This window comes from Arachis stenosperma, chromosome 3 (assembly GCF_014773155.1).
Source record: "Arachis stenosperma cultivar V10309 chromosome 3, arast.V10309.gnm1.PFL2, whole genome shotgun sequence".
Lineage (NCBI taxonomy): Eukaryota > Viridiplantae > Streptophyta > Magnoliopsida > Fabales > Fabaceae > Arachis > Arachis stenosperma.
In genome coordinates this window covers 167,493,451-167,516,724 of record NC_080379.1, presented here as the reverse complement: position 1 = coordinate 167,516,724, position 23,274 = coordinate 167,493,451, and the positions used below count along the sequence as shown (strand labels likewise).

The 23,274-nt window shown below is 28.5% G+C and overlaps 2 protein-coding genes across 2 annotated transcripts; both read right to left on the bottom strand.

Annotated features, from left to right (window-relative positions):
* Positions 1 to 240: 240 nt before the first annotated feature.
* On the bottom strand, positions 241 to 13,745 carry LOC130967266 (tetrahydroberberine oxidase-like). The gene is made up of 3 exons (XM_057892085.1): positions 12,214 to 13,745; positions 10,892 to 11,724; positions 241 to 659 (listed from the first exon to the last, which is right to left on the bottom strand). Exons 1-3 carry the CDS (start codon positions 13,743 to 13,745, stop codon positions 241 to 243), a joined length of 2,784 nt encoding a protein of 927 aa, XP_057748068.1.
* Positions 13,746 to 19,855: 6,110 nt separating this feature from the next.
* Positions 19,856 to 21,620, bottom strand: LOC130966671 (E3 ubiquitin-protein ligase SINA-like 10). Its single transcript, XM_057891492.1, has 2 exons — positions 21,242 to 21,620; positions 19,856 to 21,003 (listed from the first exon to the last, which is right to left on the bottom strand). The coding sequence occupies exons 1-2, from the start codon at positions 21,518 to 21,520 to the stop codon at positions 20,362 to 20,364; spliced, it is 921 nt and encodes a 306-aa protein (XP_057747475.1). The 5' UTR covers positions 21,521 to 21,620; the 3' UTR covers positions 19,856 to 20,361.
* Between the last annotated feature and the right edge of the window lie 1,654 nt (positions 21,621 to 23,274).

Here is a 23,274-nt window from a genome sequence, read left to right as displayed (position 1 = left end):
TTAATTTTAGAATAATGATCTGCACATCTAGTGAATTGAACATGTGGTCTATTATTTATATTGTTTAGTATTTTAATTGTCTATCTATATTTTTCTAAAGAAAATAGCTTATGGACCAACAAAATTTATGTTTGGTCAGTATTTTTAGTCATCAATCAAATTCTTTTAATCTAATATTCTTTTTTTGGTGACCGAAATAAACTAAACTCTAAACAAAGAAAAACAAAATAAATGAATTGCTTAAATAGAGAGACAGTCCCGTTTAAGATTACTCTTAAACTTCTCCCAAGGTGAAGGAAGCTCTACATGAAAAAGTTGTAACTTCATCGCCATCTTTGCCATAGTATCTGCCACCGTATTTGCATCTCTAATAATCAAATGAAAGTCAACATGCCAATTCCAATACATGATATCTCTTATTTTGAGTATCAATGGATCAATAAACCTAAAACCATCTTGAGTAACAAGATTAAATGCTTCCACACAATCCGTCTCACAAATAACATCTCGTTGACCCACATCCCAAGTTAAGAAATATTCTCTCCAAATAGCAAACAATTCTCTTTGAAGAATACTATTACTCTTAATCATTTCTAAACACTCCATTTGCCAATTCCCATTACAATCTCTAATAATACAGGCAAAACCAACACTATCACCTGAACCAAAATAACTAGCATCACAAATAATTTCATATTCTAATAATATATCTTTAATCCATACTTTTAAATATTATTAATTAACTAACGTAGATTGGTCGAAAATAATAAATTTTATTATTCTTCTAATATTTCTCTTTATAAATATTATTATGATAACTTGTTCATGCAAATGCATCTAATGAGTCTCCCGCAACTACTGCACCATTCACGGAAAAGGAAATATAGGAAGAAAAGAATAGTAGCAATGACGAATATATTAATATAAATGTTGACAAATAAACCACATCCAACCTGATAATTTGGATCCTATCCAGCAGGAGCAGGAGCAGGAGCATGCAAGTAAGCAACTTGAGTAGCTACTCAAACATTTTCTTAAATAGCACCCGATGATGATGTCATGATGATGACGACCATGAACGTATGTAATAGGAATTAGACTATGAGTAAGGCTCGCGCGCTGTTAATTCTTTATAATAATTTGTTGGTGTATATCATTGATACTAATAGTTGGTTACTTTTAATTTCAAAAATCCTCGTTTATAAAAATTTATTGTATAATGTATAAAATTGTTCGAGGCTATTGTTCAGTATTTATACGTTTTGCATAACAAACTGTTACAAAATAAAAAATAAAAAAAAACTAAAAAGTATATCTCATAATCCACAAATATTTCAATTTTATTTGCATATACATATAAATACTACTACTATTTTATTACTAATAATTTCATGAAAATGTCATAATTACATACGCTCTTTTTGTCAGAGAATTTGTAATGCCACTAACATTATCATTAGAATAGTTAATCTCCTCTAAGTACATATCACATAGAATCTAAAATCCTAAAAAATAAATTAAACACCAAAGTAAGAAATGAAGACCAATAGATGCAAAGTTAAAAACATCCTTCTATAATAACCATAATAACCACAACATTTCTAAAAATGCTTCGATGCATCTGAATCATTCTTCTATTATTAAATAAAAAATGTTATTATATACATATATTTTTATTTAATTTTAAAGTTTTATTGTTTATTTTTTAAATTTTTTTTTATTTTTTTAATATTTATTACATATAATTTAAAAATTATTAATATTATGATTAAAAGTTAGAATTAATATTTAATTATCTTTTAAAAAAATAAATTTTTTATACTAATATCTAATTATACTTTTTTATATATAGAGAAAAAAAAATTATTTTTAAATAATAAATATAAAATTTAATTATTTCTATTTGTGCAAGAGACTTAACACCTAATTAGATATAAAAATATATATATATTAATTTTTTTCAAATTTTAGAAATAAATATTAAAATTAATTATTAGTAAAAAATTAAACTCTTTCATATGAAAATAGTAACTAAAAAATTTATTATTTGTTTTTTATTTACAAAGAATCTTGTCTTTTTAACCGACGGAGACTTTTATCTCTTACAATCTTTTTATAAAAGTAGTTAATGTTATAAATTTTTTGTGTCATAATTTATAACATCAAGATCGACGTGATTTTAAAAAATTTATATTTTTATAATATTATTACGGGTGAAAATAAATACTAGTTTGTATATTATTTGTGTCCCTTAGGCCATAAACATGAGAGTAGGTATACTCGGTTTGCACCTAAAAAAATTAAGAGGATCAACTTTAGTCTTGACAAGGGCCAACCTTTTGAAATTAGTAGATTATCAAAGATGGAGTTAGACTAATTATTTAGAGAGGCTCACGTTTAATAATTTACTAAAAATATTTTATATTATTATTTTTAATAATAAAACTAAAAAAAATTAAATATATAATTTCAATTAAATATTCATATAAAGATATATATATATATATATATATATATATATATATATATATATATATATATGCTATTAATCTTATCTTTGTTGACATATATATATATATATGCAATACTTATTTATTATACATTTTTTTAATAAAATAACAAAATAATTTTATAAATAAATAAACATACATGAATAAAGTAAGACAATAATATATAAAAATTATCACTTATAATTTTGTATCATAAAAAGACTATTTGACATTTATTTTTAAAATTATTTTTATATATTATTGAATTTGTGTAAAAAAAACTGCTAGTTCTTTTTCTATATAGATAATTAAATTGTTTGTAAAAAATTAATCGGTCATCTTATTTCGGAGTCTTATCTTAACAAATTTTATTGCTCAAAAAGTTTTTTCTGTTGTTGCTGTAAACATTGGTAGAGTCAAAACAAGACGTATTAATCTATTAATCATGTGATAAATTTTTTATTTTCTCGTTTTTTTAACTTGCTGCACAATTCAAAAAAATGTACCAACGCCTTTCAAATATCCTAACCAAGATGGGAATAATTTAAACTATGAAACTTGAAAACGACGATAATTTTTATCACCAAAAAATATCGATAGTTATTAAGAATTAGTTTATTTGGCCCAATTTTAATATTAGCCCGACGAATTTTATCTCTTTGATTTGGAGAAAACTTTCAAATTATTGGTCGCATTTCGGAATTTCTTTCCAAATGAAAAACATCCAGTTGATTAGGAAAAAGTCGTGGACGCTGTGAGCTATTCAATAGAAAACTTGAAGTAATGAAATTTAATGACCCTCAAAGGTTGGAATAATAATAGAAGTATCTTCATTCCCTCTTGATCTTTCTTTTAAAAAATATATCAATGATTTAAACTTATCCATAATTCAAATGGCCAAATAAGTTTTTATAATTAAAAATATATTTAGCAAAAGAATATAAATTACAATTTATAATTTTTATAAAATATAAAAATTATTTCAATTCAAAATAATATATTAAAATTCAGAATAATAGTAGTAATATTGTAGTATAAATAACACAAAATTATAATTAAATAGTTGATTAATAAAAAAAATTAAATATACAAACTAAAGTATAATAACATACAAACTTAACAAATAATAGTAAATTAAGTAAATAATTAAATATATAAAAATATAAAAAATTAAATAAGACTAAAAAAAATAAAATTAATTTATTTAAATTAAGAAAAAATAAAACATAATTTACTTATTATATTATTTACCTACATATAATATTTAAAAATCATTTTTCTTTTAAGTGCACTATGCACACATCTTTATCTAATCTATTATTTCATTTTAAATTTTTGATATTTCAGTGACTACACTCAATAACCCACAAAAAATAGGAAAAGAAAACATTAAAAACATGTTTTATTTTCGATGAGAAAATTCATACTATTGAAAAGAATGACATATAGAATTGACAGATTTATTAACAAATAAAAAGTTAATTAGAGTAAAGTGGATTTACAAAATTAAGTATAAATCTAACAGTAAAATTGATCATTTCAAAACAAAATTAGTTGTTAAGTGATACAAAAAAAAAAATTAAATATTGACTACTTTAAAATATTTGCTCCTGGTACTAGATTAGATATTATTCAAATGCTTATTTCACTCTCGATCCAAAATAAGTGGAACATACATCAGATGAATATTAAGTTAGCATTTCTAAATGACACTTTAAAAGAGGTGTATGTTGAGCAACTTGTAGAATATGAAGTTCTTGAAAAAGAAGATAAAGTTTACAAGTTAAAAAAAGTTTTGTATGGGTTAAAACAAGCACGCACCAAGAGCGTGGTACAAGAACATTGATTCTTATTTCACCGAGAATGATTTTAAAAGATGTCTATTCGAGCATAATTTGTACATCAAGTTTATTGAACCTCGAGATATATTGATGTGGTGTATTTTTATATTGACAATTTAATCTTTATTGGCAATAATTTGAAGATAATTGCATAATTTAGGGATGTTATGATAAAACACTTTAAAATGACGGATATGAGATTGATATCATATTTTCTTGGTATTGAAATTATTCAGAAAGATGATAGAATCTTCATTTTACAGAAAAATATGCAAATGATATTTTGAAAAAATTTTAGATGAAACATTTAAAACCAATTCCTACTTCCATAGAAAAAAGTTCAAGTTGTTGAGAGAAGATAAAGGAAGAATAGTAAATCTATCCCACTTATTATAAAAATTTGATTGAAAGTCTAAGTTACTTGATGACGACTAGATTAGATATTGTGTTTGGATCGGAGTTGGATTACTTAGTAGATTTATGAAAGAGTCTTGTACCAACCATTTGTAAATAGTAGATTCTTCGATATATCAAAGGTACTTTAGATGATGGTATCTATTATGAAAATACTAATAAAATGAATCTTGTCGGTTACACTGATAGTGATTGGGTTGGAGATATTAAAATAAGAGAAAGTACTTCAAGATTTTTTCACTTTGGTTTTGGTATAATTTCATGGTCATAAAAAAAATAACCAGTGGTTACTCTCTCTACAGTAGAAGCAGAATATATAGCAACAACAAATTGTGCAATACAAGCAGTATAACTAAGAAGAATTCTTAACAGATTGAACGAAAAATAAAATACTCCAACAATGATATTTTATGATAACAAGTCAATTATTGCATTTTGCAATAATTCAATGTTTCATAAAAGATCCAAACATATTAATGTTCCATTTCATACAATTAGAGAGTTAATTAGTAAATGAAAAAGAAGTTGTGATAAAATATATTATCCTACAAAAGAATAAGTAACAGATATTTTTATAGAGCTATTAAAAATAGAACTATTTTATAAATTGAAGATGTTTGAAATGATTAATTCTATGAATTTAAATTATGGAAAACAATGTTAATAATTAAATTAACTTGCAAAAATTATTCACAACCACTTATATACAAAAATTTGGTCAAAATTTAATAAGAAGATAAAGAAAAAGATAATAATGATAACGATGAAAGAAGAAGAAAACGAAGAGGAGAAGATAGATGGAGGAAGAAGAGGTGATAATGATGATCCTGATGATGATATGATGATGATAATAATGGGCACTCTACTATACAGATTAAAATTATATAGAGAAAGTATAAATTCTTTTTATAGTTATTTTTTATTATTTAATTGTTGTTCAAAATGTGGATACTAATTTTTTTAATTTCTTTTTCATTCCATACAAAAAAAGATCTATAAACTTATATCTTTATAAACAACCTATTAAATTAGACTTAGTTGCATTCGGTTTGAAAAAAATTGGATGTCTAGTATTTTTATTTAATATATATCATAATTAATAAAATTCATTTATAACTTTATGCCATAGCTTTTGTATTTTTATTCTTAATTTTTTATTTTTTTAATTATTTTCAAATACATATAACTAAAGAAAAAGTTTAAAATTACGCTATATAATACTATCTTTTGAAAAGTATTAACAAATAAATAAATAGTTCAATCCATAAATAATATAATATCTTTAAATTTATACTATATAAGTTTTGATCTAATTGATAAAGAATCGTGTTTTCGAAGAAGAAATAAATAATAAATTGGTATCTAAAAGATTTTGATGCTGACAAAATAATATTTAATAGATATTATTGATAAATGATTCCAAAAACAAAAAATTAAAATTTGGCGAGCGTGCGCTAAATTTGTCGAAACACATCTCCATTAAAAACCTAATCAGATAATTAAGTTAGTTAAAATTGCGTAAGTCCAAAATCAATGACCAAATAAATTAAGATTGGATTTATCAGATCAAATATAATTACACCCAATTATCTATACTTGTGATTATTTCAGCTATGGCTAAAGAATGCATAATAAGATAACTTTATGCTAAATACACAGCCAAGAACATTTATCAATACATTATCATCATCTTCGTTATATTACTATCACACAAATTTATTATAGAGGCCACTCAAATAAAGACGTTTAAAATATCTTTTTTTAAAGATGTTTTTATGTTGTATTTTAATTGATTTCTGTATAATTTATTCGATATTCTTCATCACATATTATTAAATTCCTCAAAAGATTTTCTTTCCAAAAATAATAAAAAACATTTAATTTGAACTATAACAAAAAAGATAATAGATTAACTATTAGATTTTTTTAAAAAATTATTTACATAAAAAAATATATCACATTCATCATATATATATATATATATATATATATATATATAAAACAAGCTCTTAAAATTTTTATAAATAAAAAAATAATTAATTTTTATTTGTATAATATATAAAATAATTACTATATTATTATTATATTATAGATTAAAATTTACTAATTTAAATTTTATTTTTATTTTTAATATAAGCATTAAAAATAAATAATTTTTTTATAACAAGATGTAATGTAACAAAATATATATAATATTAATTAGTTTTTAAAAAATTTTGAAAAGATGGTTTTTTCTAATAAAGTGTTATTAAAAAATTAACATTATAAAAACTAATTTCAACCAATATGATATAATAGGTTATTAAATATATTTAATACAAAACACATTGAATATAAATTTTTATTGAGTTTAAATTTTAAATAATTTTTAATTGAATTTCAAATATTTTTATTTTAAAGAGTTAGAATATTTTAACATCATTTTTTCGTATCTTTTTAATTGAGTCTTTGATTTTTTAAATTATAAACCTTATTTATAATTAAGAGTAATATTTTAACATCACCAATTAGTCACACATATAAAAATACAAAAAAAATTCTATTGTCATAATTATAATCTAACTTTATAAGCAATACAATACAATTAAACTATATATAATTAATATAACTAAATTTTATCTACATCTATAGTCACATTTCATAAATAATATAATTAAATTATATTTATGTTTATATTAAAATATGAATAAAAATACAAAAAATTATCAGGATGGTTTTTGTTCATAATTTTTTATTATTTTTGTTGTGAAAAATTTAATTATTTTAATAATTAATTATTTTTTAAAAAAGATAATTGAATAACAAAAAAATTCTTATTAAGAGTAATTTATTTATATATAATTAAAAAATAATTGAATAATTATATACGATAAAAAATTAATATTATTAAAAAATAAAATAAAAAATCATGGTTTTTTTATTTTTTCCAAAATTTATCTATAAGTAATTTTATAAATATTTTATGATGAATAAAAATATTAAACTCGTACTAAAATTTATTTTAATAAAATTTATTTTTATTCTACTAAACATTAAATAAACTATTGAAAAGAATTTTGTTTCCTCCATTAGAGAAAAATGATAAACTTCCATACTTCTATTATGTTATGGCAATAATTTGGCCTGTTATTTTTTACTAATAATAATAATAATAATAATAATAATAATAATAATAATAATAATAATAAACAAGTATATCACAGTAAAAAATGAAGCACGTCACCAAATAATTTATCATCCAAATTATATATAAATCAAATTGATAATATGAGGGCTAACAGCCTAACACTACAAAAATCGATAACAAGGTTAGGGACTTACAAAACCTTTCTTAAGATCATAGAAAAAAAACGTTTATATTTGTGTGATATATAAAATTATTATCATATTATTTTTATTATTATATATATATATATATATATATATATATATATATATATATATATATATATATATATATATATATGAGCAAAAAAAAGTCCAATTGTTTTAAAGTAAAATTGTCTTTTAATATTTGATTAAATGTTCTTGTATTTAGTATTTTTTTTGGCACTTCCTCTTAGTTAAAAATATAATCATTATAATTTTTTAGTTATTATTGCTATGGGTGTTTACAGATGGGATATGGCTGAAATTTCGATCCAATCCGCACTAAACTCATTAGATCAAATTCGATATTCGCACTTTTTATGTTTGGATCAGATATAAAATATATCCATAAAATAAAAAAATATTAAAAATTTTTATTTTTATAAAAAAAAGTCAATAATTTTTTTGCTTATTTTTTTAAACATATTTACTTCTATCTGATTAGAGTGTGGATTCAATTCAATCCAATCTAATTACAGATCAGATCACATCCTCAAATTACAGATAGATACGGATAAATACTGTGAATTTATATGGATATGATCTAATTTATGAACACCCCTAACTACTACTATAGGTTCAGTATTGCAAAAGAATGCTTCTTTTATTATAAACCATTATTAGATCTTAATTACAATTAAAACAACTTAATTTAATACTTGTTGGTCTCTAAAACAACTTAATTTAATACTTGTTGGTCTCTGAAATTATGTTCATATCTCAATTCATAGTTGTAAAAATCAAACTGGATCAGCTGGTTCGACCGGAAAATTAGTAAATCGGACTAGAACCGGATCCTGGTCCGGTTCAGTTTACTCCTTAGACCGTTTAAGGAATAAAACCGGTGTGAACCGGTAAGAACTGGTGCAAACCGGTCTAACCGAACAAATTTTTTAAAATGTCTCCACAAAGTCTCGAACCAAGAACCTTGGAGCAAAAACAACCTCTACTTGCCACTTAGCCATTACACTTCTAAGTATTATATTTGACAAATACTAATTATATAGTATACATAAATATCTAATTTAATTTAATTTTTATTTTTTCTATTTTTAAAATTAATTATATTTTAATTATATACCATTATTAATATAAATATAAATTTTACTAAAAATTTATTAATTTACTTGATCTATTTTATTGCTAGTATTGTGATTAAGGTTATTTGTTTTGATGTTAGTATTAAAATTTACTGATATTATAGTTAGATGATAGGATTTGTGAATTAATTATTTTTTTATTGTGTCAAAATAAGATACTATTGTAGTATTAAAATTTTATAGTTTTTTTATATTAGTTATTTTTAGAAGTTGAGACTTGATTCTTCATAAAATGTTAGTGAAGATATGTATTTCAAATTTTAATTTTAAGTTTTTAACTATTTTATATTTTATATTTACGTGAGACCGGTTTTATCGGTCCAACCAGTGATTTATCGGTTGAACCAATAAACCAGTGAACCAGTAACTTGACCGGTTCGATCACTGGTTCAGTTCTAACAACTATGTTTTAATCTAATTTCAAAAATTTCGATTTACTCAATTTAGTCTTCCAACTTAATAGTTATGACTCACATTGGTTTCTAATCTTATTTTTGTCACTGTCTCACAAAATCGTTAACGACATGCTGAGATGGACTAACGACTGCTACATTATACATTCTAGCGACTATTTGATGTGACAATTGAAATTTTTTTACTTTATTTTTTTAACTAAACACTTAAAACCCTAATATGAGTCACGAATACCTAAGTTAAAAAATCAAACTAAGTAAATTGAAACTTTAAAAATCAGATTAAAGCTCGAATATAACTTCAAAATAGAACTTTAACTTATGTAGTGATTAATTTAAATGAGAATCAAATAAATCAAAATTCAACATAATTTTTATCAATGTTTTCAAATTCAAAATTTCTATACGAAAATTAACTAGGATTTTTCTTTAAATTAAAAATTTAATGAAATAGTGACTTTAATTATCTTAACCAATGTCCTAATTAATTACTTTTATGTCTTAAAAAAATTGTATATGAGAAGAAAATAATTAATTTGTCTACTTTAATAAATAGTTATTTTACTAAAATAAAAGAAACTATTTTTTTAGAATTTTTTAAGAACTAATTAATATTATATATATTTTGTTACACTATCTTTAGTTATAAAAATTTTATTTATTTCTAATACTTATATTAAAAATAAAAAGAAAATTTAAATTAATGAATCTTAATCTATAATATAATAATAATATAGTAATTATTTTATATATTCTACGAATATAAATTAATTATTTTTTTATTTATAAAAATTTTAAGAGATTTTTTTGTGACTAAATTTTAAGAGGTTTGAGCTTGTTATATATAGTATATATATATTGATGTTAATCTATTACTTTTTTGTTTTAATCTAAATTAAATATTTTTTATTGTTTTTGAAAAGAAAATCTTTTGAGAAATTTAATAATATGTGATGAAGAATACCAAATAAATTATACAGAAACAAATTAAAACACAATATGAAAACATCTTTAAAAAAAGACGTTTTAAGCGTCTTTATTTGAGTGGCCTCTATGATAAAAATCTATATCCAAATCCAGATAAGAATTGAAAGGGTAAAAGTTACTATTATTAACAAAGATAGAATCATGGTCATATACTACTCTAAATTCTAATCAAACTATGCATGCATTACCTCATTACTAATCTTAGAAATCAAAGGCACCTCATGAGTTCTTCTTCTTGTTAACCTTCTTCTTGGACTTACTAGAATCTTGGCTCTTACCTGCTTCATGTCCATGGATCATACCATGCAGCTCGAAACCAATGAGGTAGCAAAGATAAGTATCAATGGTGATGAACATTGTCTTCTCATCCGTATACACATTGTAATAACAGCACGAGCTTTCTTCATCGTACCAGTCCAGCTTCTCTTCCAGCCTCACCACGTCAAAGTGCTTCCCCAGCACTGTCTTCGCCAACTTGTCAAGATTGTACTGCCACAGATCCACCTTCTCCCCTACCTCCTTCATCCCTTCCACCGCCATCGCCCTAAGGTCCAACGCCTTCTTCAGCTCGATCCCGTGGTGCTTCTCCAGTTTTGCCTTCACCTTTTCGATCTTCATTCCCACCGCGATAACCCTAGGGTTGGCGAAGAAGTCGTAGAGGGGCCTAGGATTTTGCTTCGCTTTGTAAGAGTCGGCTTGTTGGAGAAGAGGGTAGAGGAGGCAGTGAGAGCCAACGCAGAGGGAGATGAAGTCGTAGCCGTGGTCCTTGACGCCGCGCTTGGTGTACTTGGTAAATTGGTGCTCGGCGGTTACGCCCACGATGACCGGGGTGTTTTTGGGAGTGGACTTGAGGAGGTTGGTGAGCCACTTGGAGAGCGTTTGGGAAGAGGTGGTGTTGATGCAGAGGATGCGTTGGTCGTCGGCATAAACGGTGTAAGGATAATGGCGGGAAGTAAGGTCGTAAGTCTCGACTTCGGTGATCATGCTGGGTTCAATGCTGATCTTGAGAACCATTGTTGTTAGTGGTTGTAGGATCAGGGACTTGCAACGGTTGTCGGATCGTCTTCTTGGAGTGGCCGGGGTGGTGGAATCTGCACAGATACTCTGCAGTCTGAAATGTATAAAGTATGAAGAATGAGTTTGTACCTAAGGACCTCTGGCTCTCCTTTATATAGCTTATGATAGTTATCTTATCTTATCTTATCTTAATTATTTTTTTATTTATAAAAATTTTAAAAGCTTGTTTTATATATATATATTTTGATGAATGTGATATATTTTTTATGTAAATAATCTTTTAAAAAAATCTAATAATTAATCTATTATTTTTTTTATAGTCCAAATTAAATGTTTTTTATTGTTTTTGGAAAGAAATTTTTTTGAGAAATTTAATAATATATAATGAAGAACACCGAATAAATTATACAGAAATCAATTAAAACACAATATAAAAACATCTTTAAAAAAAGACGATTTAAGCGAGTGGCCTCCATTTATTATTAATCCACTCATTATTACACCCTCTTATAGCAAGAAATTTTTATACTACTTGTGTCCCTTAGGCCTTAAACACAGGAGAGTAGGTATACTTTGTTCGTACCGAAAGAAGTTAAGAGGATCAACCTTAGTCTTGACAAGTGCCAACCTTTTGAAATTACTGTTGAAATACTTGTGACCCCAAATGCTAGCTTGCTCATACGATGTGTAGCCATGAATGTTATTCACCCCAATGTCAAGGTCTCTATAGTTGATATATGCTTTTCTAGGAGACTTTGACACAAAACGTTCCATATAACTATAAAGCTTCCTCGTCCAATCGATGTGCCTTTGTGCTACTTCATCTCCGTCTTCTTGGTGCAAGGGAACTATGTAACCAACAAGGCACAAGTTTCCGGATCTATGTGGATATGGAAGTTCGGACTCAGGAATCTCATCCATTATTCCCCCATAAGGAACTAGTTCCATGAATGCATCTTTGTCCCCGTTCTCCTTAAATAGTTGCCATATTCCTTCTAAACCACGTTCAGGAATGGGGTGTTCCAGAAAGTCAGATTTCCCTTTGTAATTTTGTGGCGGGCTTGGAGTTCTTTGCAGCAAAACTTGAAGGGATTTACTACTTGATCCAGCCATGTAAACCGTTGACTCTACCCAACTCATCTCAGTACAATCTTCGTTGACCAAACCCAATTCTGGGAAGCGTTCTTGCATCAATGGAATGAGTTTATCCTTACCACCAAGAAACAGGGCTTCGAATTTGGCTTTTGTCGTTAATATGAGCCTGATGGTTAGGTCCTTATGAAGTTTAATTGCCACAATCTGCCACTTCATAACGAGCATAGTTGCATTTTGCTCCAAAGTCCTTTCAACTCTGAAAACTGTCACAGTTGGTGGAACTGGAACTAGTTTGACCTTCCATGCTAGGATGACTCCAAAGCTTGCTCCACCACCACCTCTAATGGCCCAGAAAAGATCCTCACCCATTGCTTCTCTGTCAAGAAACCTACCCTTCACATCAACCATGTGAGCGTCAATTATATTATCAGCAGCAAGGCCATATTTACGCATCAAGTATCCATAGCCACCACCACTGAAGTGCCCTCCAACTCCAACAGAGGGGCATATACCTGCTGGAAAAGCCAGAGTTTTGCTTTTCTTGCTGATGCTATAGTAAAGTTCACCTATAGTTGCCCCAGCTTGAACCCATGCAGTTCTTTTTTCTACATCCACTTGGATATTTCTGTACTTCATGAAATCAATGATAACAAATGGAACTTGTGAAATATAGGAGAGTCCCTCAAGGTCATGGCCACCGCTTCGAGTTCGAATCTGCAAGCCATGGAGTTGGGAACAGATTATGGTGGCTTGAACATGGGAAGCATGGAGGGGAGTCACAATGACAAGGGGTTTGGGAGTTGTTTTGGATAAGAATCTACGGTTTTGAATGGAAAACTGCAGTATAGAGGAGTAAGAGGAATTGGAAGGGGTGTAAACAACCTCAGAGATTGAGGTGGAGTTCTGAAGTTGAAGACACTGAAGGAAATGTTCATGATCATGAGTATGAGATGCAGAATATGCTAATGCAAATAAAAGACCAATTACAACAACAGTCAAATATGGACTTGAGTGCTTCATTTTTGTAGAATCTGATATCACATATCAGTAATCTTAAATATACAGTGAAGGATTAAAGGTACGGTGCCAACTCTCATATTTTTTATTAATTATTTTTGTTATCAAACATTTTCATTAATTTGCATGCTAATTTAGAAATTTCATTTATTCATATTTCATTATATTAGTGCAATGATTGGAGTCTTAGTTGTCCGGGTACATTATTTATAAAAAAATTGGATCATTTCACCGACGCATAATGACGAAGAACGAGAAAGGCAAAAGTAGTGTTGTGTGGGACTGTTCACTGAGGAGGTGCCCAGCTTTTTCATGTACTTGTTTTATAAATTTTTAACTATGCCACTAGTGTAGATTGAAATATAAATATTTATTAAAAATAAATTAAATTATAATGTATTTATATAAAAATATATATTAATTAATTTTAGTATATAAATAATATTTTTATTTTTATAATTAATTAATTAAATAGATAAATCATTCATAACAAATACAAAGAGGTTGATTCTACGAAATTTTTTTTGAAATAAATTAAAAAATTATTTATTTTTAAAAAATAAATAATTTTATCTTTAATTTTTAGAATATTTTTTTTTTGAATTGGAAGTAACTTTATCCACTATAACGGCGAACTTCATTAATTATATAAAGTTTATCTAAAGTAATAGGGAACCTTATGAAACCTATAAAAAGAAAAGTAGTCTCCTTATTTTTTATTTTTCATCTACGACGAACCTCCCTTTAAGTAAGTTATTTAAATTATTTTTTATTTTTAATTTTTATTTAAATTATAATGTATTTATATAGAAATATATATTAGTTAATTTTAGTGTATAAACAATATTTTTATTTTTTATAATTAATAAATAAATAATTTATTAATAACAAATACAAAGAGGTGGATTCCACTACTTTAACCAATTCACACTTTCGGTACTTTCAACACAATTTCTGCACGCTGAGAAGAATTTCCCATATATTTATATGCAACCACCCCAAAGATGAAGCACCTAAGCTTTCGTGTTGGGTAGAATCCACATTATAATATTCAACCTTTCTATTAATTTATCAACTATTTTTCAGATTTTTCCTTTTCATGAATGATAGTTGGTAATGTGGGAGAGACATTTTGGAATTTGGATGCATTTGCTTGAACATATCATATTTATACTTTTAATTTTTTATACTTGATAATTGATATCGACTAAGGTTTCGTTTGGATAAACAATTTAATTAAATTATTTTTAAAAAAATAATTTAAATAATAAATAATTATATTAAAAATAATTTTTAAATAAGTTATTTTATATTTAAATTTTTAATTGTAAAAATACTTATTTTATAGAAATATAATAAAAAATAATAGTATTATGAGAAAAGTTATTTTTTTAACTTTTTTATAAATTTCTAAAAAATTTTTTAAAAAATTATAATTTAATTTTAAAAATTATACCAAACATTAATACTACTATTTTTTATAAATCAAAAATTAAAAAAATTACTTTGAAACTTTTCAAACGGATCTTAATAGATGGCAACTGGCAAAGATGTATAGATTCTTAAGAAATAATAACTTTTCAACAATCAACACACAAAAAAGGACAGACAAGGGAGACAAGCCTAAGCACCATGGGCCTTGAGTGGGAGAAACTAGAAACTCATTTTGACATATTCCTCCAAAATTTGAGCAATAATCTCCATCACGTATCTGTTTATATCATATAAAAATTAATGGTGCTTGTTTTAGTAAGCTAATTAATAATTAATATGTGTCGATATAATTAAAATTTAGACGAATAAAAAAATACCATGGAGATTATATTATTTTAGTCAGCATTTAATTTCTTTTAATTATTATATCACTATATATACTAAAATACATTTACAAATAAATGAATAATTATAAAAAATTAAATATATCTTTTTGAATATTTTTGTTAAAAAACTAAATAAGCTTTTTCATTTTTACCACAAAAATATTCTTATGCAATAAAAAAATATTAAAATCAAATAATAATCTTAATCTTAAAGTCTTAAAGAACACTTTTAAGGTGAGTTCTTTCTTCACTTTTTTCTGACACATAAAAACTCTAATCATTAGAGAGAAGAATTAATGGTTTTTGTACAAATTTTAAGAGGAAGAAATTTCTTCTCAGAAAAACTCTATTTTGTCAATAATAACTTACTACGTGACAAATTATTTTTAAAATAATAATTAATTAAATAATTATAATAAAAACTATGGATAAATAGTATCCTATTATATTAATCAAGAAATTTTTATATTTGTCCTTTAAGCCTTGAACAGGAGAATAGGTATACTCTATTCGTACCTAAAGAAGTTAAGAGGATCAACCTTAGTCTTGACAAGTGCCAACCTTTTGAAATTATTGTTGAAATACTTGTGACCTCAAATGCTAGCTTGCTCATACGATGTGTAGCCATGAATGTTATTCACCCCAATGTCAAGGTCTCTATAGTTGATATATGCTTTTCTAGGAGACTTTGACACAAAAGGTTCCATATAACTATAAAGCTTCCTCGTCCAATCGATGTGCCTTTGTGCTACTTCATCTCCGTCTTTTTTGGTGCCAGCGAACTATGTAACCAACAAGGCACAAGTTTCCGGATCTATGTGACTTGAAGCCCTAAATTTTACGCCATGCGTACGCGAGGAACACACGCGACGCAAGCATTTTATGTGGGTTGAAACATTTGCATATGCAACCACCTATTTTTAGTCGTGTGCATACGTACGGTAGAGGTGTGCGTACGCACAATCCCTTTTTTCTGAAATGATTTATTTTTTATATTTTTAAATCATTTTTCTAGTTTGGTAGTTGATTTTTAGTTTTTAAAATCTTTATATCTCTCATTTAGAGTTTGGTAGTTGATTTTTAGGCTGTGGAGTGTGGATAAACTTATTGGACGAAATAATTTGATGTTGAGGAAAGTTGTAAAGTAGAAATTTGTTATTGAAGGGTGTTAAAAATGTTAAATGTGAAAATAATGATAATTGATTATGAATGAACATGATAATGAAAATCTGATTGAGATTGTTGATGATGAGTATGTTGAGTTTTCTCTTTGTTGTAAGATGTGTCGGACACTATATCCCAAGAGCGTAGCGGGCGTTATATCCCAAGAGTGTGGGAGCACCTTACACTGGGAAGTGTATCGGGCACTATATCCCATGAGTGTGACAGGCCCTATATCCCAAGAGTGTGGCAGGTGCTATATCCCAAGTGTGTGGGAATACTTTGTCCCAGGAAATGCGATGTGCACTTTATCCCGAGAGTGTGACAGGCACTATATCCCAAGAGTGTGGAGGCATGCCAAAGAGACGGTATCCGGGTTAACTACCAGGTGTGTCGAATTCTGGCAAGATAACCGATACGTGAGCTCATGGCCAGTAGAAAAGGCATGCATCATATGCATCTGTTTGTTTTGTTTGAGTTTGCATTTTTTTTTGGTTTGCCTTTGTGAAATTACTATGCTTACTTGCTATATGATTTTCTTGCCGTACCTGTATTCTACTTGTGTTTGCTTTGTCTGTTTTACTTGTCTGTGTGGTTCTATTGGAGTTTTGGAGGATTGCAGAAAAGACGATGATTTTAAGGATTAAGTTAGAATTGAGATAAAGTTAGAACCCTTTAGATACCTTGCCTTATTTTATGATCTTAAATATTGGTTTTAATTTTGAATCTATTGTCGAAAGTTCTAGGATTGCCTTCGACTTTTTCGAGACATTATATGTTAGTTATGTGAGCAATATTACCATGCCGAGAACCTCTGATTCTCACCCTACATATTTGTGGTTTTCAGATGCAGGTCAGGCGGCACCTCGCTAAGGCATTCTGGAAGTTTATGAAGCGAAGAATTCTTGTCTCTTGGGTTACTATTTTGGATTTTGATATATATATGTAGATACTTCATATCTCCAATGTATATATTATGTTAAATCCCTCTTAGAGGTTTATTTGGAGAAGCAGGTTCCGTAAACAGTCTTTTGGGTCATTTTTGGGATTCCAGTGTGTATATGTATATATATGTTTATATGCTCTATCCGGTTTTAACTTCGCGAGCCGGGTCAGGAGCCTTGTTATCTGTATCTTGGAACTCTTATTTTTATATATTTATGTTTTGCTTTACTCTTATTTCTTTCCAGTTTACGCTTATCGGTTACGCGAGTGATGCGCTTTTCTGTTTAACACCTTGCTTTAAAATTTCCTTCAAAGGCTCTAGATAAAACTTCCTTTCACTTATATTATATATAAGATTTTACAAATAGAGGTCATAGCGCCTCGCCACCTCTGTTTTACATCCTAAGTGTAAAGTTATGTGTGATAGGGTGTTACACAAATGAACTCCAATAATATTCCAAGAAACATTAGTGCTCACTTCCACCATCGAGACTACAATGTAAAAGTTGTCAGAACTAATAATCTGAACATTGCATCTCTCCTTCCATGTCAAAGCAAGGCCACCGACAACTCCCAGTAGATCCGCAATGAACTAATATTTGAAACTGCAAAATTTAAGCATTGCTTTTACTTGTCGATGTTGGTTTTTGATTTTATAGAGAAAAACAACCTTGGGAGAGTGAGATTTTTAAATCCCTTTTAAATTGTGAATTTTCAGGAATTTTTCCAAATTTCGATAATTTTAAATTAGTAACTTCATGGCTTTATGGGTGTCATTTAAAAGCTGGTAGACTTTGGATGAAATTAGAATATAGATAAGATAATAGATTTAGATAAAAATGAATGAGGTGGAAGAAAAGAAGAAAAATAATATGAGTGAGATTGATTAAAAAAAAGAAAGAAAAATCCTAATAGAGCATTATCAAAATCCTAATAGAACACACCAGAAACCTATTAACCCTCACTTTTAGTTATTAACTTAATTTTTTAATTTAATAATTTAATAATATTTTAACTGGTTTTTAAATATTAATAACTAATTAATAATAAAAATAATAAATTCTATGACGTTTAGCATTCCAAAAAGATATATACGCCGTAAGTTTTGTTAAATTAACACCGAGATAAAACACTGAATAAAATAGAAACAATTATTGCGGTATAATCTGCACATCATTATCGCTTTGCTCCTCCATCAAACACGTGACCAAAGCCAACTCGGTGGGCAAAACTCCAAAATTAGAGGTCGGCTTCGGCTGGAGATAGAGTCAAAATCACCTTTCACCCTTGGAAGTTGGAACTTGGAACTCATGCAATAAAGAGATATATACTATGCTATGCTATATATGTAGAGAAAATATGTAACTATATACATTATCGGTTCTCTACGTGCACAAGAAACTAATAAATATCTTAAAAAAGAAGAAGAAATCAAGGGAATGGCTTCGACTTTGAGCGATAAAACAGATACAGAATTGGAGCAAGGGTGGTCAGGAAAAACTCTGTATTCTGTATCTGCTCCACCTTTACAACTTGTTGCCATAGTTGGCATCGTGGTGTTGTTGCTATGGACATCATCATATATGAACTACAAGGCTTCCATGCAGACAGCTACGGCCAACGCCAACTTGCTACTCTTGATCTTGCCTCTTGTGTTGTTGCTAACTGCTCTCTATGGACGCCTCGCGGTTCCACTGAAACAATATTATTACAAGTCCAATGGTGAAGATGGGCCATCATCATCACCTTCGGGATTGGCTGCCATGGTTGCCTTGGTTTTGGTTTTGGTCTATCACAGACCTCACCTTATCTTTGTCGTTGCAATTGTGTTATTTTACACTTATGTCTTGTCAGTATAAGTTGTTTGTGCTTGCTTGGTTTTTCAGTTTTTCTTATTCGTGTACTACACACTATAGTTGCACGCATTGTACTATCCTTTTGGTTGTTTTACATAATTACAGACTTTGCACCGTGCACGTTGGAGACAATCATCATCATCCTCATCATCATTTGTTTGCTCATTTATGTTAGCCTAATAGTAAATATATCAAGCTCGATAAAAATGAGTTGAAACTTTTCATGAATAAACTCTATATACAATTTTGGACATCAAATTCGTCTATAAATTTGACTCTTTTTATTAAGGGTCACCAGATGAAGGACCCTTTAAAGCTTTCTAATTAAATAATTAAACAAGGAAGTCCTTAAAATTTTAACTAAAAAAGGTATAACACTGGCCACGGGACCCATGGCAATAAGCCTCTAAATACTCGAGTACTAAACTAATAACATCACCAGCAACAAATTTAGACCTCACTCCAGGCATATTGAGTCTCACCTATGTATAAACGGCTAAGAATCTTAGCTATGTAAATACACATTTCGTGTAATCCAAATTCCAGTGAGAAGCTCTTTGCAGTTTAACTGGAAAAGCACTCAACCAGCCACAAACTTTGACAAAGAACAACAGAAACACTTGGACTGAACAACAATAAAGTGTAGTCATAGAATTGGAATTGGAAAACAACATATTTACATGACAGTTTTGAAACGATAATCCTTTACATCACTGAAAGTATTCTTCAGCTTCCAACTTGTGCTTAAATACTAAATACTAAGTTATAATATCTACTACGTGGTAAACAAAGAATACAAACAACACAAACCTGTCAGTCCCCAGCAAAGTAATGAAATCATGACCTTATGCGAATATCCAGCTTGATTTGTCCGGAACCAAAAAAGTCAGAAGGAATCAAAAGCATCCCTGCTGAAGGAGCATCAGCAAAGTGACCTTGAACAATCTTGGTATAAGATTGCAATATTAGAGAGGTTCCCTGTGACCTAGCCAAGATATCATAATGAAACCCTGTCTTGGATTTGGGGCCAATGCAAGTTATATGGATTAAATTCCCTAGAAGCTCATGGTTATTGTGAATAACAAAGAGATTAGCATCATTCTTCTCTTGAAGAACAATTGTTTTGTGATCAAGATTTAAGAAGACAGTGAAAAATTTATCGTATGTAAACTGTATTCCAGAATGTATATGCCTATGGCTAAAGTGGAGGGATAACTCCTCAGATGAAGCAAGAAAGTCACAACCTGAATGCGGGCATAAACATGGAAGGAAGTTACATTCCTTCTCGTGTTCATTTTTTTTACTGTAACTAAACATATGTTTACAACCATATTTTGCATTCAGGCATGATATTTTAATAGATTCCAGCACCTTCTCAATAGCTCTGCAGCGGTTATAGCCAATGGGCATTGAGCACATGGGACACTTGTTCCCAAGTCTGGCACAGCAATTAGAGCAAGCAATATGACCATTCTCACACTGAATTCTCCATTTAACGGATCACAAACAAATTTTATCGTTAGATATTTCACTAAATTTAAATGAGACAACAAACTGAAACAGTTAAAGAATATTGCAAAGGAACAAATTAAGCTTTCAAACCCTAAAATCATTTATTCTCCAGTCTCAAATGGTTCTGATTATGATAATTCCTTTCTAACATAGCAATCAGAAGCATGCATCAAGCCCAAATTGAATAAAGAAGGGGGAAACTGACCTGGAAAACAGGGGAAGTCAAGGGTTCATAGCAAATGCAGCAATCGAGGACATCGGGGTCGATGATAGTCACAGAAATAGACCTATCCTTATCGTCGCTTACAGATCCAACAGGGTTTTCATCATGCTCTGCACTTCTAGCCTCGCCGCCATCTCCTTCATGCACCTCCTTTTCGTTTCTGCTTGCTTCGCCATCTTCTTGTTCCATCCTGAGTCGCTTCTGGATCCGGTTGCTAGGTCCTTCCCCATCGTCGTATCCACCAAGCGAGATCTTCACCATGTTTCTTCACGATCCTGCTTCTTCTATCAATGCTCAACACAAACCAAAGTTTTTTATTCTCCCTTTTTCTTTTATTTTATTTTAAACTACGGACCTACAAAATTAACTTCTAACAAAAAGAGAAAGTATGAGAATTCAATAGAATATTTGTATAATGTGGATAATGGAAGTTTAGGGAATATTAGAGATATAATTATTAGTATTATTTTTTTTATTAGTGTAAATCTCTGACATGAGTAGTATCATGACATGGTATTAAAACTTTAGATCTGAAAGGTCAAAAGTTTGATTTTTAGTGAACCCAAAATTAGCTTATCCTTTTGGGATGAGTGATTTTATAATTATCTCTAGTACTCAGATGATTATTCTAAATATTATAAGTGATATTCATTTTGTAACTCATACACGATATATTGTATAAATAAATCATTGACTTCAAGACTCCTAACAAAAATATCCTTGCAGAAAAGGACATTTTGGCCTTTCCGGAAGGAAAAAATATCAGTTTGTTAAAATGAGACACTAATAAATAGTTAAACACTCTTTTCCTAGAATGTAATACTAATACGTATTTCCTTTTTAAGTAGCGCTAATTAGGAAAAGGTGAATAGTCATGATAGACATCTTCCCCCATGAAGATAATATTACAATGAGAAAAATATCTTTATGAAAATGCTTTTTAATTAATGAATACAATGATAAACACTACCAATTATTGCATATCGTTGTACTTTGTTTTGGGCCATGTTTGTAGTTGTGAAGGCAGGGAATTCAACTCCCTTTGTTTTAAAACAAAAAATCTCATTTGATTCTGATTTTTTTTATGGTAAAAAAATAGACATCTTCTGAATGCTATCTGGCTCCCATGTGCGCATGCAAATATATCTTTCCTTACATATCTCCTTCAGAGTCTCCACTAGTTCCGCAGTGTACCTTCCATAGTTGATAGTTCCATGTTTGTTATCTTATATGCGTAATCTACAATTACTGGACTAACTTGTATAGTGCCTATGAACAACACATTGCATTGAAAAGCTTGCCTCTATTATGATATTGTTCCCATTCATCATTGCCATCAACTTCGTATGTCCATATTAACTCGCAGTTTTCGTTAATATACTGAGGAAAAGCTTAGAATTTTAGAGTACGCATCCTTTCTTTGGAAGTTGGAACACCTATAATCTTGCGATGGCAGATTCTCCCTGTGTTCACTTTGATCACTTCCATCCATTTGAGTAAAGACCAACACAACAGCTGCAACTCTTGCTAAAACCAGCTTCAACGAGCAAATCTCTGCTCCAACTTATATGGAGCATGATCATTCTCAAAGATTGGTCTCAAACCGCTTCAAGGAAAAACTGAACCTGGAATAATTGGATACCAACCTCTAGCGTTGATACACAAAATATATATAACTTGAGATAATGAAGACAAATTATACTATACTTAGTCACCAGCATATCTGATACAAACCGAGACGCTCAATAAACCACTGCTCGAACCAGAAATGCAATACCAACCAAAATCATTTGATCCTTCCCATTGTCTTTTAGATTGTTACTTTTACAGCTAGCAACACCAAAATCCTATGTGCTACTCCTGCTTCATACAAAATGCATATGCTTTGTATGTGAGGTACCAAAAGACAACAAGTGTTTAGCAAATTGAGTGAGATATGAGCAAGGCAGTTTCGGTATATATAGACATTAAATGACCCGAACTTTTGTCTTGTTTTTCCACCTAAAGACATGTAA

Bases quoted from the DNA above. Each gene is read 5' to 3' on its own strand.
- LOC130967266 (XM_057892085.1), bottom strand. From the start codon at position 13,745: ATGAAGCACTCAAGTCCATATTTGACTGTTGTTGTAATTGGTCTTTTA. The intron at 11,725-12,213 runs GTACGAACAAAG...TATACATTTCAG, and splicing joins GATCCTCTTAACTTCTTTCG to ACTGCAGAGTATCTGTGCAG. The intron at 660-10,891 runs GTAAGAGCCAAG...ATTTTGGTTCAG, and splicing joins GATCCATGGACATGAAGCAG to GTGATAGTGTTGGTTTTGCC.
- LOC130966671 (XM_057891492.1), bottom strand. From the start codon at position 21,520: ATGGTGAAGATCTCGCTTGGTGGATACGACGATGGGGAAGGACCTAGC. The intron at 21,004-21,241 runs GTCAGTTTCCCC...TGGAGAATTCAG, and splicing joins TGACTTCCCCTGTTTTCCAG to TGTGAGAATGGTCATATTGC.